The 16,204-nt window shown below is 50.9% G+C and overlaps 1 protein-coding gene across 3 annotated transcripts in view; it reads right to left on the bottom strand.

Annotated features, from left to right (window-relative positions):
* The window catches only part of DRC7 (dynein regulatory complex subunit 7), a 36,820-nt gene extending 22,428 nt beyond the window's left edge, over nt 1-14,392 (bottom strand). Inside the window, exons 1-8 of one of the 3 annotated variants that reach the window (XM_033218570.1) lie at nt 14,333-14,392; nt 12,598-12,788; nt 10,834-11,073; nt 9,962-10,136; nt 8,740-8,865; nt 6,620-6,814; nt 3,458-3,616; nt 1,413-1,631 (exon numbers count right to left, since the gene is read on the bottom strand). In XM_033218570.1, the coding sequence (XP_033074461.1) occupies nt 1,413-1,631; nt 3,458-3,616; nt 6,620-6,814; nt 8,740-8,865; nt 9,962-10,136; nt 10,834-11,036 (1,077 nt within the window). In that variant the 5' untranslated portion in view covers nt 11,037-11,073; nt 12,598-12,788; nt 14,333-14,392. The remainder of the gene's footprint in view (nt 1-1,412; nt 1,632-3,457; nt 3,617-6,619; nt 6,815-8,739; nt 8,866-9,961; nt 10,137-10,833; nt 11,074-12,597; nt 12,789-14,332) is intronic. The other 2 variants (XM_033218571.1, XM_033218572.1) reach the window with 2 other exon arrangements.
* Nucleotides 14,393-16,204: the final 1,812 nt, after the last annotated feature.

The raw sequence follows: 16,204 nt of genomic DNA, 5'->3' as shown, positions 1-16,204 counted from the left end.
AGTGCAGTGGCGCGATACAGGCTCACTACAACCTCCACCTCCCGGGTTCAAGCAATTCTCCTGTCTCAGCCTCCCAAGTAGCTGGGATTACAGGTGCGCATCACCACACTGGGCTATTTTTTTTATTTTTAGTAGAGACAGGGTTTCACCATGTTAGTCAGGCTGGTCTCGAACTCCTGACTTCAAGTGATCTACCCTTCTCGGCCTCACAAAGTGCTGGCATTACAGGTGTGAGCCCCCGCACCCAGCCAAAAATCAATTGCATTAAATAAAACCACAGTGCAATACATGTCCACTACAACAGCTAAAATGGAAAAGAAAGTATCCAGTATTGGCAAGGATGTGGATGGAGCTCTGAGAACCCTCATACATTGCTGGTGGGAGTGTAAATGGATACAATCACTTGAGAAATCGGGCAGTATCTACTAAAACTGAGCACATGCCCACCCTGTGACCCAGCAATTCCACCCCTCAGTAGTTACCCAACAGAAATGTGTATATGTGTTCACTGAAATACATGTATACAAATGTTCATGGTGGCACTATTCAAAATAGTCCCGAACTGGACACAGTCTCAATGTGCAACTGTAGAAAGGACAAATAAGTTCTGGTGTATTCAAATAATGGAAAAGTAATAAAAAATGAAAATCAACAAACCACACAAAAAACCATAATGAATTTCATAAACATAACCATTAGTGAAGGAATCCAGGCATAAGAGTATTGAATCACTGTGTGATTCAACTGATGTAAACTCCAAAAACAGATGAAACTAATGGATGTTGTTAGAAGTCAAGGTAGTGCTTAACTCTGGGGATGATGGTGGGGTTGGTGGCCAGGAGGGGACATGAGGGGGCTTATGCTGGTCCTGGCTACATATGTGTGTTCAGTGTGTGATAATTAAATGACATGTACACTTAGGATCGTGACCTCCTCTGTATCCTCTTGTAGGTGTGTGTGCGTACCAGTGTCACATACATAAGTTAAAAATACATTTGGGGGAAGATAGTAATTGTACAAAGGGACTTTCTGGGGTTCGGCCAATGTTCTATTTCTTGATCTGGGTGTAGGAAACCAAGGTGTGTTCAATTTGTGGAATTTCATTGAACTGTATGTATGCATGGGATGAGTGCACTTTTCTGTATGTAGGTTACACTTCAATATAGAGTTTTTTAAAAATGCAAACAATCCACATTTTAGAAGGATACACAAATCAGGAGAGACAATAATCGTATCAGAATGATTATTCATGGGCAAGGGAGTGGGCCATGGAGACTCAGCTATGGAGAAGGCTCAAAGCCCTCGTGGCCTGGTGTCTCGCTCTCCCCAAGGTCTGGCTGCCATAGCTTCCCTCTATTCCTGTCACCTGCATTGTGCTTGCCACGCCCACCCAGCTCCCCTTCCCCAGGCACCTTGCAGCAGTTCCAGCAATCCTGCATGTTGATCCAATAGTTCTTGTGGTTCCAGAGGCTTTCGATGCCCAGGAAGCGCTCGTCCTGGGTGCTGTAGCTATGTCCTGTGAATGCGTCAATGAAGAAGTTCTCAGGCACTTCGCGCTTCCCTGATAGCACAAGGACCCAGGAGTGCACCCGCAGGCCGTGCAGAGCATCCGGCTTTGCCTTCTCCGCCTCCTGCCAAGGAAAGGTGAGTGACTATGAGTCAGATGGCTGGAAGAGGAGTGTCAGGGGCCCAGACATCTCCCTGGGGCTGGGCTCTGATGCAGATGGCACCATCAACTGGAGTGTGATGGCCCACCTCATCTCCCATCACCCAACCGCTGAGCCCATTTGTAAAATCAAAACAATGGGAGAGTCTGACTAGATCTGTGGTTTACAAATTGGACTCTTTGGGGCACTGGGCATCTGGGGGTTACTGGCTTTATATGTTGTGACTTTGGGTGAAGTTTCATCCACAGAAAGGAAATGGGAGACCAAGCAGCTTCCTTATCTGCCTCCCTCTGAGAGAACTGTGACTGTCCTGTTGTTCATTGTTATGTATAAATAGGTCTGGACCAGAAGAGAAGCTCAAGGAATACTCCATGGAAGGAAAGGAAAGAAGGGAGGGGGGAAAGAGGATTGGAGGAAGGATAGGAGTGTGGAGTTGAAAGAAGAGATGGGAGATGTGTGGAAGGATGGCTGGCAGGACGGATGAGAGAACTGATGGCAGGACAGATGGATAGGAGGATGGATGGATGGGAGGATGGATGGATAGAAGGATGGATGGATGGGAGGATGGATGGATGGGATGATGGATGGGAGGATGGGTGGATGGGAGGATGGATGGGAGGAGAAATGGGAGGATGGATGGATGGGAGGATGGTGGGAGGATGGATGGAAGGATGGATGGGAGGATGGATGGGAGGATGGGTGGATGGGAGGATGGATAGATGAGAGGATGGATGGATGGGAGGATGGACAGATGGGAGGATAGATGGATGGGAGGATGGTGGGAGGATGGATGGATGGGAGGATGGATAAATGGGAGGATGGGTGAGAGGATGGATGGATGGGAGGATGGACACAGGGGAGGATGGGTGGAAGGTAGGATGGATGGATGGAAGGATGGAAGGATGGGTGAGAGGATGGATGGATGAGAGGACGGATGGATGGGAGGAGAAATGGGAGGATAGAGGGATGGGAGGATGGTGGGAGGATGAATGGATGGGAGGATGGATGGATGGGAGGATGGATGGTTGGGAGGATGGATGGATGGGAGGATGGATGGGGGAATGGATGGGAGGATGGATGGGAGAATGGATGGGAGGATGGATGGGGGAATGGATGGGAGGATGGATGGGAGAATGGATGGGAGGATGGAGCGGGACAATGGATGGATGGGAGAATAGGTGGGTAGGAGGGTGGATAGATGGGAGGATGGATGGATGGGAGGATGGATGGGAGGATGGATGGGAGGAGAGATCGGAGGATGGATGAGAGGATAGATGGATGGGAAGATGATGGATGGGAGGAGAAATGGGAGGATGGATGGATGGGAGGATGGGTGGGAGGATGGATGGATGGAAGGATGGATGAATGGATAGATGGATGGGAGGATGGATGGATGGGAGGATGGATGGGAGAAGAGATCAGAGGATGAATGGGAGGATGGATGGATGGGAGGATGGATGGGAGGAGAGACAGGAGGATGAATGGATGGGAGAGTGTATGCAGGTATATCCCCAGTAAGAGTCTAAAGCAAAGAGGACACCAGAGCTGCCTAGCATAGAATGGGCTACCCCAGGCAGTACAGTGCCCTGATGTTAGGAGTCCATCATGAGAAGCTGGCTGACCACCAGTGGGAGATTCCTGCAGGGCCGGGTAGAGGTCGGGGGTGATTGTGAGGTGGACCTAGTTGGGGGGTCCATACACACATCCCTTCCATGACTTGTGCCTCTTTTCCCATCCCTAGCAGTCATTTCTCGATAGCTGAGCCCAGGGGTTTGAGGCTGAGGACCCACCATGAGGCGCTCCTCCTCCTCCCTCAGCTGCTTCTTCTCCTGGGCTCTGATCTCCTGCTGCTTCTTTACCTCTTGCTCCTGCTCAAACCTGCTGCACAGGTCCCTGGGGGGTCTGATGGTGTACTTCTTAGGCAGAACCTTTTCCTCACTCTTGATGGTCTGTCACCCAAAAGAAGAGGAAGGGTCAGTGGCCCGGCATCCCCCCTTCACACATGCAACTCCAAGAGGTGAGACCTGCCCAGCCAGTCCCTCGGACCAGGGGATGGCAGCTACTCCTGTAGCCTGTGGCCTTTCTGGCCCTAAATGCAGAGGGAGCCCCAGCTCCAGCTCCTTGACCTTGGGAGGTCCTCTCACCTCTCTGAATCTCAGGTTCATGATGCGAGAATAATAGGAACTTTCTCCCCAGCCTCTTTCTGAGAAGTGAAGATAGAAAAAATGGCCAAGGGAGGTACCTGTCAGGGCCAAGAGCTCAGGAGGTGTGGCTTTCTCCTCTTCAATCCTTACCACCCATCCTAGCTGTCACCTAGGTCTGATCCAGAAGTGGGGAGAATTGTCAGGAGTTGGATTTTTCAGATCTTGTCATCAGAGGGCCTCATATGTTGACTTTAAGAATTTGCTGGGCCAGGAATGAGAATAAACTCTGTGTGTATGTGTGTGTACACGTGTACACTTGTGTGTGTACAAATATGTGCTAGGTGGTAAGAAGTATTCCCAGGAAAGTGCACTGCAGAGGCTGCAGAAGTGGGCCTATGATAGTTATGAAGGAGAAATAGTGAATCTCCAGGGTTTCATGTTCACCTGACCCGGGCTTCAGTTCCTGAGTCTCCATTTTCCCACTGTGTAACTTTGGCCACATTATGTTACCTTTTGATTTCATCAACATACTCATCTGTAAAATAAGAGTGACAATACCTACCACACTGGGCCATCATGGGGAGCAACGAGCGCAATGGACATAAAAGTGGATTTTAAACCCGAAAATTCTCTGCATCTGTTTTGTTATTGATACAACATTAATCATTAAGCTTTTGGCTGAGCTGAGAGGGCTGAGATGCCCGGGTGGGAGCTCAGAGGTTCCTTTTTTCTTTTTTTCTTTTTTTTGGAGCCAGAGTATCCCTCTGTTACCCAGGCTGGAGTGCAATGGTGCAATCTCAGCTCACTGCAACCTCCACCTCCCAGGTTCAAGCGATTCTCCTGGCTCAGCCTCCGGAGTAGCTGGGTTTACAGGCACGTACCACCACACCCAGCTAATTTTTACATTTTAGTAGAGATGGGGTTTTGCCATGTTGGCCAGGCTGGTCTGGAACTCCTGGGCTCAAGTGGTCCACCTGCCTCAGCCTCCCAAAATGCTGAGATTACAGGTATGAGCCACCGCACCCAGCCCGAGGCTTTTGAAGCCAAAAGCCATGGCGGAGCTCATGCTCCATCTTCTTTTGGGGAGGCAGGCCTGAGAGAGCAAGGCTCTTCTTGTGCCTCCCCTTCTGTCTCGCCCTTCTCCCACCAGAGCACCCACCCTGGGGTCCCTGGGTGCTCACCCAAGTATAACACAGCTACACGGTGATCCTGCTGGGTGCCTCAGGCCCCTGGATCCCCATCCCCAAGATGCAGACACCCATGGGAGCCTGACCCTGATCCCAGAGTCCTGGAATTAATCCACCTCATGAAGAGCATTTTCTGTTTGTAGTATGACTATTGTCTAAATGTAAAGAGATGCATTTGTGATTCTGATATTCATTTCAGAGTGTTTCTTGTGTCTGTAGCAGCCTCTGGTCCTTATGGAATTCTTTTTTTTTTTTTTTTTTTTTTTTTGAGATGAAGTCTTGCTCTGTCGCCCGGTCTGGAGTGCAGTGGCCGGATCTCAGCTCACTGCAAGCTCCGCCTCCCGGGTTGACGCCATTCTCCTGCCTCAGCCTCCCGAGTAGCTGGGACTACAGGCGCCCGCCACCTCGCCCGGCTAGTTTTTTGTATTTTTAGTAGAGACGGGGTTTCACCGTGTTAGCCAGGATGGTCTCGATCTCCTGACCTCGTGATCCGCCTGTCTCGGCCTCCCAAAGTGCTGGGATTACACAGCCACCAGCCGCTAAAGGGTTGGTGATTTTCTTTTTTTTCTTCTTTTTTTTTTTGCTATTTAAAAGGGGCCTGAGGGCCAGGCACCTTGGCTCATGCCTATAATCCCAGCACTTTGGAAGGCTGAGGCGGGATGATTGCTTGAGTCCAGGAGTTCACAACGAGCCTGGACAACATAGTGAGAACCTATAAAAAACAAACAAAATTAGCTGGCCGTCGTGGTACATGCCTGTAGTCTCAGCCACTTGGGAGGCTGAGGTTGCAGTGGGCTGAGATCATGCCACTGCACTCCAGCTTTGGATGACAGAGTAGGAGAGACCCCATCTCAAAAAAAAAGCAGGGTGGTGGGGGGCTTTTTACCTCAGGAGTGTGGAACTGAGAACCAAATGTCTGTCCACTTGTCTGTTATTTTTTATTTATTATTTAAGATGGAGTCTTGCTCTTTCACCCAGGCTGGAGTGCAGTGACGCAATCTCAGTTTACTGCAGCCTTTACCTCCCAGGTTCAAGTGATTCTCCTGTCTCAGCCTCCTGAGTAACTGGGACTACAGGCACATGCCACCATGCCTCGCTAATTTTTTTGTATTTTTGGTAGAGACGGGGTTTCACCTTGTTGGCCAGGCTGGTCTCAAACTCCTGACCTCAAGTGATTCACTCGCCTCGGACTCCCAAAGTGCAGGGATTACAGGCGTGAGCTACCACACCCGGCCTATTTTCTTATATAAAAATGGCTGGCTGGATTTTTATCAAATGCATAGGGTAAATTTGGAATCGTTTGACTTAAGATATAAGCTATGTGGCATTCATAAAATTTACCAAGCAGGGAGCATAGTAACTGAAAACTGAGTTACAACAGACAGAGAAGAACAGCCAGCTTGGAAAACTGGGCTGGATGTGTTAAGACATTGAGGACATAAATCACTGGTGGTTTGAAATATGAACTCCAGGGCAGTGGAAGGGCTGGTGGTGAGGGATCTCTGTCCACGTGGCCAGGGCTGGGGATGAGGCGGCAGGGATGGATGTCTCTAAGAATGGCACGACAGCACCGGGAATGTGCATCCTTTGGGAAACCCAGGCAGCTCGAGCCTGACCATACCTTCTTGGGCTTCACAGTGAGTGGGCACACCTCCCGCGTCAGGTCCATGTGGCACAGGTCCAGCGAGCCGTAGCCGTTGACGCAGTAAGCATCATAGCCAGAGCCAATGAGCATGGAGCAGAGCAGCGTGCTGAAGTCAAAGCAGTTCCCCTTCTGGTACTTGAGCACAGTGGTCGAGGAGTACAGGTGCGAGGGCTGGTCATAGTGGGACGGTCAGCACAGCTGGGCCTCCACTGCCCCAGCCTGTCCTCCCCACTGGTCACAGCCCACCACCTGTCAGGGCCGGGAGCCAGGACCAATGCACAGGCTGGACCTGCTTTGGGCCCCTAACCCTTGTGGGGTCAGGGAGCCTGCTAAGAATGGAATGAAAACCAGACACCATGCCATTCACATTTGCCTGTCATTTGAAGGGGCTATGGACTTGCTGATAGAGAAAACCTTTTGGACTGTAGAAGTGTCTGATCTAATGCCCTCTGATTGGTAAGTTTACTGTTTCGCTCCAATGTTCCCCTTTCCTTTGATCCCTACCTTTCCTCCTCCTCCCTTTATCAGTTCTCCACTGTTGACCTTGCCCTTTCTTCCTCCCTCCCTCTATTCTGAAGGAGAAGCTGATGGAGTTGACCAGAAGCCCAAAGATGGGATTAGGGCCATGGGTAGCTGGGCCTCCCTTCTCTTTGCTGCACCTCTTGAAGCCATGGCAGGGAAGCTCTGAACGCAAAGGAGAAAAGAGGTGGGAACCAGAAGCCCAGGCTTGCTGTGTGTCCTCAGGCAAGTGGCTGTCTCTCTCTGGGCCTGTTTGCCCTTAGGGCCCTGAGAGGCTGTGCCGAGTCTGGCTGAACTTCCTTTTCCCAGACCATGCCTGGCATCCCATTGAAGGAAATAATGTACACAGTGATCAGTTTCTAAGGAAAAGTGCCTTGAATCTGCTTAGATCAGCAAACTACCAAAAATAAAAACCCAGGATATACTAGGCCCCTGCTTGAATAGCCAATGCCTGTTTGTCAGCCTCCTCCTTCCTCCGCCTTACGTACTGCCTTAGCTGCCCTCACTCAAACCAAAAAAGTTTAGCCTAAGATGAAAGTTTACTAGTCTGCAAAATAGTTGGCTTTGTCTGTTCTTATCAGCTTGCCCAGTTACCTAGGTCGTAAGTCAAATACTTAAAGAGCCCCTGAGCTAACTAGGATTGCAATGCATTGTGGGTTGCAACAAAATGCCGCAAAACAACCCTAGAAAAAACACCTAAAGCCCCTGCCTAACAATCAATAGGCGATGTCTGTGAAGATTGTGATCCCATAGTACTTAGCCTGTAAAGAACCAGGGGAGGGACCCGTGCACTAGGGGATAAATTGCTTGTTAAAACTGTGCTGGGTGTGTCTGTCTCTCAGACACCCAATCTTGCAAGACCATCATTAAAAGTCTTACTTTCGGCCGGGCACGGTGGCTCAAGCCTGTAATCCCAGCACTTTGGGAGGCCGAGACGGGCGGATCACGACGTCAGGAGATCGAGACCATCCTGGCTAACACGGTGAAACCCCGTCTCTACTAAAAACTACAAAAAACTAGCCGGGCGACGTGGCGGCGCCTGTAGTCCCAGCTACTTGGGAGGCTGAGGCAGGAGAATGGCTTAAACCCGGGAGGCGGAGCTTGCAGTGAGCTGAGATCTGGCCACAGCACTCCAGCCTGGGTGACAGAGCGAGACTCCGTCTCAAAAAAAAAAAAAAAAAAAAAGTCTTACTTTCACTGTTCTCCAGGTCTCTATGTCTTTTTTTTTTTTTTTGAGATGGGAGTTTTGCTCTTGTCACTCAGGCTGGAGTGCAATGGCGCCATCTCGGCTCACTGCAACCTCCACTTCCCAGGTTCAAGTGATTATCCTGCCTCAGCCTCCCCAGTAGCTAGGATTACAGGCACACGCCACTACACCCCACTAATTTTTGTATTTGTAGTAGAGACAAGGTTTCCCCATGTTGGTCAGGCTGGTCTCAAACTCCTGACCTTGTGATCTGCCCACCTTGCCGCACCTGGCCTCTAACTCCATTCTTTGGGTTTGGATGGATGAGTTTGTTTCTCACACCATCTTAGTCCTAGTGGGCTCAGGCATGCAGCCTGTGAGTGGCACTTACCGGCTTGAGGGGGTCAGGCAGGGGCACCATGGTGAGGAAGTCAGAGACAAACTGGGCACAGCTGTCCCAGTTGTAGAGCTCGGGGTAGGGCATCAGTGTGGGCCGGAGGGTTGTGCTCACGAACTTCTGCAAGGAAAGAGATGGTGCCAGTGGGGTCATGGCAGTAAAAACCTCTGAGATGCAGTGTTGGGGCCTTCTCCGAATCCACAGGGGGACCCTAGAGGCGCGAGCAAATGCGGGAGGCCAGGCCCACATGTCCTGGGGTGGCAGAGCAGCCCTTCGCTGGGAAGGTGACGCCCAGATCTGGCGCATGGCAGCCATCAGTGGCGTAGTGGCAATGACTGGGAGGCCCCCATCACGTTGCCAGCACCCGGAGACAGCACAAGCATATTCTGGATCTGGACTTTGAAGAGCTTTGAAGTTTTGCCGCCTTCAACCCTAGGGCATCATGGAGACACCTGAGGCCCAGAGCAGGCTTGAGAGCTGCCTGAGGTGACCCAGCAAGTCAGGGCTGAATGAGGAGATCAGGTCTGTTTCCTGGGGTTCCTGGGAGCGATGCTCTCCCTGGGGCCTACAGAGGTTCTGGGCTGGGGCCAGCTGGTGGCCAGTACAGTCTGAAGCCTCAGAGGTCAGCCTGTCCAGGGAAGGACAGAGAAATAAGACAAACTGGACAAGGACAGGCATAAGAACCTAAGCTCTGGCTTCTTCCTTCCAGGCCTGTGACCCAGAGCATGTGTCTGAGCCTTTCTGGGCCTCAGTTTCTCCATCTGTAGATGGAATGACATGGGGTTCATCCAAGGGGTGGGAAACAGCTGCCCATTGGCTGACAGGGACCCACAGACCCGCTTTATTTGGCCCACGTGACGATGTTTAGCATTTTTGTCAGCTGCCAGCATTTAAAAATCAGAGACTCCCACACAAATCCCCAGTCTCCTCTTGATCAGGTAGCCCCAGACCTGCAGTTTCCCTGCAGCAATCAGCAGCTGCCTCTTTAGGTGAGGCATGGGGTCTCCAGGCCACCACCACCTTCCAGGGTACTCTGCACTAGCCTGCTGAGGCCTGCTGGCATTCGAGTTTATGTTTCCCCCAGACTAGAAGCACTCCAGTCCACAGGAGGTCTGTGATTTGGCCCAGTGCCCTTGGAGAGCCCGCCCCACTTCCCTGTGCCCTCTGCTCTCCAGCCCCAGGCTCCCTGGTCCTGCCCTCAACATGCCAGCCTTACAGGCACTTCACACTCGTTCAGGGGGTGCAGGAAGAGGGGCACGCGATCCGGGCACAGATGGCTGTACTGGCGGGAAAAGTTGTCTGCCACCTGCAGCAGGTGTTCCTCCTTGGGTGTGTTGGTTTTGTAGGAAACAGGCAGCTTGGAGATGTCAATAGCGTCCTTGGTAAAGGCCCTGTGCCACAAGAGGGATGGCATTAGGGAAGCCATGCCTGGTACACAGGAGCCCTGGTTCCACTGAGTTGCCATTGGCTCTATCCCTTCCTCATTTAATCCTCACAGCTACTGAGAAAGCAGGTATCATGAACATCTGCTTATTTATTTATTTATTTGTTTATTGATTGATTGATATTTAAGAGACAGGTCTTGCTCTGTTGCCCAGGCTGGAGTGCGGTAGCACAGTCATAGCTCACTGCAGCCTTGAACTCCTGGGCTTAAGTGACCCTCCCACCTCAGCCTCCCAAGTAGCTGGGACTATAGGCACCACCACGCCTGGCTAATTTTTGTATTTTTTGTCGAGATGGATGGGGGTCTCGCTATGTTGCCCGGGCTGGTCTCAAACTCCTGGTCTCAAGCGATCCTCCCACCTCTTCCTTCTAAAGTGCTGGGACTACAGATGTGAGCCACAGCGCCCGGCCAGCACCTGCACTTTTAGACAGATAAAGGCACTGAGGCACCGAGAAGCTGAGTGACTTGCCCAACTCACACAGCTAGTGGGGGGAGCTTGGACGCTCAGCCCAGGCCATTTGAAAGCAGAAAGCCTTCACTCTTAACTGGTCACCCTGCCAGACCAGTCGCCACCACTCTGCCTGGGTCTCCCTGTGCCCAGCCCCGGTCTGCCCTTGCCAGGGCCCCCACCCTGCCACACTCACGGGAGCTCCGCTGAGATGGGGATCTGGATCTCCGACAGCTTCTTCTCCAGGTCTCTGAGCGTCTCCTGTGTCAAGGTGATTTCCTCCTTCCGCACCTCGACTGGCCTCATCATTTTCTCGGTCCTCGCCCATTCAGCCCGCTCGGCCGCCTCCTCCCGCTCTGCCTCCTCCTCCTCCTCCACCTTCTCCCTCAGGACCTCCATTCTGGAGCGTCTCTGGCTGTCTGGAGACAGAATGTCTCTGTGGGGAAGGGTAAGTATACTCCATGGCTGACTGTTAGACCAGGCAGGAGCCACCAGCAGCACCAGGGCATCCCTGGGAGGCCTGGGAGATGGTTTTGGGGAGGTGTAGAGCACATAGGAAGGCAGTGATTCCCTCTTTGACTTTCTTTCAAACATGGAGAAGGTCTCTGTTTGGTGCTACCCCATCTGTAACACCTTTCTATATTCCTGGCAATATAGAATATAGAATATTCCTGGCAAATATTCCTTTACAACAAAGACAAAGCAGGCCTCCAGTTGGAAGCCATCATCAGGACAGGACAGGGCAGGACACATGTCAATTTGCTTTTAGTGTATTTGACAGTTATCCTTTTTTAAATTTTTTATTTTTTTGAGACAGGGTCTCACTCTGTCACCCAGGCTTGGAGTGCAGTAGCGCAAACATGGCTCACTGCAGCTTCAAACTCCCAGGCTCAAGCAATCCTCCCACCTCAGCCTCCCCAGTAGCTGAGACCACAGGCACACACCACCACACCTGGCTATTTTTTTTTTTTTTTTGGTAGAGACAGGGTCTGGCTATGTTGCCCAGGCTCAAATTCCTGGCCTCAAGCGATCTTCCTGCTTTGGCCTCCCAAAGTGCTGGGATTACAGGCCTGAGCCATTGTGCCAGCTGACAGTTAGCAATGACAAGCACTGCTAACGCCGTGGGGTTACTATAGTACTGTCAAGTTTCCTATTTAAATAAATGAATTGCCTGTGTGCGGTGGCTCACGCCTGTAGTCCCAGCACTTTGGGAGGCTGAGGCAGGTGGATCACTTGAGATCAGGAGTTCGAGAACAGCCTGGCCAATATGGCGAAACCCCGTCTCTACTAAAAATACAAAAAATTAGCCAGGCATGGTGGCGTATGCCTGTAATCCCAGCTATTCAGGAGTCTGAGGCAGGAGAATCACTTGAACCTGGGAGGCAGAGGTTGCAGTAAGTTGAGATCACACCACTGTACTCTAGCCTGGGCAACAGAGTGAGACTCCATCTCAAATACATAATAAATAAATAAATACATGAATAAATAAATTGGTTTAAAGAAAATCCTAACAGTAAGGTAATATGGACTACAACCCACCCAAAAATGAAGACGGCAGGTGAATGATATCTCTCCTGACCAAATTGGGAACCAAGGCACAGAGAGTGAAGGTGCCTGCACCAGGGCACACAAACAGGAAGTGGGGGGTGGGGGTCACAGAGCCTGCTCTCACTTGGCCGAGGTAGGAGAAGCCGAGGTAGGAGAATCCTTTGAGCCCATGAGTTCAAAATCAGCCAGGGCAATATATAGTGAGACCCTCTCTTAAAAAAAAAAATAATAATAATAACGACTATATAACTATGAATCTGCCCTGAATTATATTTATGTTTGTACCAAGGCCTGTGTCGGCCCAGAGAACAGGCTTCATTCTGTGATCCACGCAGAGACGCCACATGTGCTCACTCTATGTCCTGCGACCACAGAGCAGAGCCTCACTGAGCGGGTACTGCTAGTCACCTACCCAAAGATCCAGTCTCCTTTTCTGTACGGCAGAACCCCAGTTGTGTGGGGTCAGCAGTGTGCCTGGTTTGAATTGCTCAGCTTCCCAGATCCTCTTGTAGCTAGAGGTGGGCCTGTGAGGTGACGTGGTTCTGGCCAATGAGATGTGGGCAGAAGTTATCGGGGCGCTCTCTGCCCTTCTCCTCCTCCCACCTGGAATGTGGAGATAAAGTAGGAGGTGGGGCAGTCCAGGTGAGACCATGAGGTGACCACAGATGAGGGCTAAAGCAGCCTGCTAAGGATGGCAGGGCCAAGAGATCGGGGAGCTGTGGTGCCACAGAGGACTGGAGTGCCACCTCCAGCCTTTCCTCATATAAGAAACGTCAGCCTCTATGGGGGTCCCTGATCCACACCACCCAATGCCACCCCAGCTGATGCAGCCTCCCAGCTGGGGTCTTTCTATTTCTCTCCTCCAATATCTGTTTTCCTTACAGTAAACAGGGGTCCAGAGAGGAGGAAAACAAATGAAACCCACAGGACAAAGGGCGCGAGTAGTGAGGAGAAGAAAGCAGAATCCCCTCGGCTTTGTAATCATCCCCCACTTCCCTGGGTGAAGCCAGGAACAAGAGGGCAGAAGGGAGCAGCAGATAAAGGCTGGTCCCATTCCCCACTCCACACCCACGCGGGCCGCCTCTGCCTCTTAGGGAGGTGAGTCACTGGCCACCAGCCAGGACCGAGCCCGGTTGGGGAAACCCTGGCTTTGCCAACAGCTCCTGCTGGACCCTTGGGTCACTGTCTGCTCCTTTCTGTGCCTCAGTTTCTCTTTACAATAGGAAGGGAGGACAGACATTTTCTGTCCAATTCTGACATTCTGTGCTCTGGGACTCAGGAGGGGACAAATGCTCATCTGGCTGGAGCCCACCCAAGCCCAGGTAGGTCAACAGCATTCAGGACCCCAGATCCTCAGGGGAGAACCTCTAGCCAAGCAGTACTTCCCAGTCATCAGATCCATTTGTCGGCCTCTTGGTCCCAGAGAGAATGAGCACAGGGAGGGCAGTCATCACCATTACAAGGCACTTACAGTTTGCTGAACGCCTACTGTGTGCCACACCCTGTGCTGAGGGTTGTACGGAGATCATCTCACTTATCCTCTACTGATTCTGGGAGGCAGACACTTAGGACACCCACTTTGCAGATGAGAAGATTGGGGCCCAGAGAGGTTGAGTGCACTGCTTAAGGTCACAGCTAGTAAGTAGCAGGTCTGGGATTTGAACCCAAGTATTTCTGGTTGTGAAACCTGTGCATCTCAGGCTAGAAGAGATGTGAGATGGGGAAGTGCTAGAAGGGATGGTGGGGGAGTGGTGGGCAAGGAAAGAAGTAGGATGAAGAGAAAGCCAATGTGTCAGTCCCAGAACACCGTGTCAGTCCCAGAACACCATCAGAGGTAGAGCTGGGGAGAGGAACCCACAGCACTTTATTCCCTACACAGGTGGCCTCTTCAGCTATAGCCCAGTGTGGGGAACGCAGTCTTGTCTCAAGGTTCCCTAGATTCGGCCCCAACCCACAGGCCCTTTCCTGCACCCCCTCTCCACCAGCAACTTCCTCCTCCCAACACACATAAACACACACACACACACCCCAACAACTTCCCCAGAAAGATCAGGGCTGGAGGCCCCCAGGCAGAAGGGGGCCACCAGCCTCGCCCTCTCCCTGCCAAACAGGGTCCAGCCACCCCAAGTCCCTTGCTCCCTCCTCACCCCTCCGAGGACAGCCTGCGCTAGCTGTTAGCCGTCTCCATGGTAACAGCCTGGGACGCTAAAGGCCGGTCCTGGGAGAGGAGGCTTCTGGGAAATGTAGTCTTCCCAGGTTGCATGGGTCCTTGGGCCTGCGTTGCGCTGGTATAGCGGGGCATCAACTTGCTAGTTGTTAACCTTTTCAAAATGTTTGTGAAACACAGCCATTATTAAAAATTAAAAGGGCTGGGCACGGTGGCTCACACTTGTAATCACAGCACTTTGGGAAGCCGAGGTAGGAGAATCCTTTGAGCCCATGAGTTCAAAATCAGCCAGGGCAATATATAGTGAGACCCTCTCTTAAAAAAAAAAAAAAAAGGCCATGGGGTTATCTACACCACAAAAATTAGCAAATGGCAAGACCAGGGCTTTTCCCCTGAGCGAGCCAGTTGTTAAATATCTACCAGCACACTGCAGCCCCTGCCACATGGCATGCCGAATGTGGCCGTGATCCAGACGGACAGAAACCAGTGTGGGGCCTGGAGTAGCTGCCAGCTGTGGTGGACAGAGCCACGTTGCCTTGACGGAGTCCTGGGTTCTAGTCCAGGCCGGGGCTCTGATGTAGAACATTACTTCGAAGTACGGGGAAAACCTATCCGTTAGGCTAGTGGCTCATGAAAATGTTTAATTTCTTTTAAATTCAGAAGAAAAAAATGAGAATAATAATGACTATATAACTATGAATCTGCCCTGAATTATATTTATGTTTGTACCAATATAGGCCTAAAATATAATCTTTACTGTTTTATTTTTGGAGGGAGGGGTGCCCAGGCCTTTTTTGGTCAGGGGATAGGGCTGCCAGGAGGGAATCCAGACTGTCACTGTGCTGACAAGGTTGCACAGTTAGTGTTACTGCTAAAAACTTAGGAATTGCCTCCGTTCTCATGAATAGAGAATGATTTTCCCCCTCCCGGTTTGAATATCATGCAGCCATAAAAATAAGCTGTAAAGGATCAGTTGCACTGTGGAGAGCTCGCCAGAAGGTGTGTGTATTTCAGACTTGGTGCTAAGCAACTCGTAATGACCTCTGTGGGGAACTGGCTGGGATGAGGGAGGGAAGTGAGGAGGGAAGAGAAAGGAAAACAGGTGACGTGTTATGCTGGTGGGATGCAGCATAGGCTTTATTTTCCTTTTTCAACCCTATGCAATATTTTATTCCTTTTACATATTTATTCATTCCTTTTTCTCTCCATACCCACTTTCATTTCCCACCTCTATAAAGCAAGAGTTCTGATGCGTATTTTTTTTTTTTCCAAAATGAGCATTGTTTTGCGTGCTGGTATTTTAAACATATGTTTAATATGAGACTGGATGAATATATCCTTCTGGTTCTTATATTTTCATGGAGGGCTGTGTTTTCAAGATCTCTCCATGTTACTGTGTGGATCCACACTTATTACCTCTTTGTCCTTCCAGTGACGGGCATTCGGTGTCCAAGTGTTCTTGAGGGAGCTTTCAACGTCCCCAGGCACTGATAGTGGTTTAGGTTGTTACTGGAAACATGGAAAGATCAAACAAATGCTAAATATGCCCCAGCCCTGAACCAAATTCCTTAAACCCTCATATAAACTCCATAAACTCCAGCCAAGGACCAGGTGATAATCCTTAAACTCAGGGACCGCTCTAGGAGGAGGGCAACCTGGGGAGGCCTGGCCCTAGCTTTGGCCTAGCCCATGAAGTGACCTTAGTTGGGCAGGTGGCTGGGCCTGTCTGGGCCTCCATTTCTTCGTGTCATTACCCTTGGCTGGTCTTTCTTTAAATCAAGGGGGAGTCGGGGAGCTGACTAACTCCTGCAGAGTCAGTGCTGGGCACTTTTTTTCTGTCACCTCATTTAAT

The sequence above is a fragment of the Trachypithecus francoisi genome, unplaced genomic scaffold, assembly GCF_009764315.1.
Source record: "Trachypithecus francoisi isolate TF-2019V2 unplaced genomic scaffold, Tfra_2.0 Lachesis_group10, whole genome shotgun sequence".
Classification (NCBI taxonomy): Eukaryota; Metazoa; Chordata; class Mammalia; order Primates; family Cercopithecidae; genus Trachypithecus; species Trachypithecus francoisi.
The sequence above is the reverse complement of the archived record's forward strand: the minus strand, read 5'-3'. Positions and strand labels throughout refer to the sequence as shown.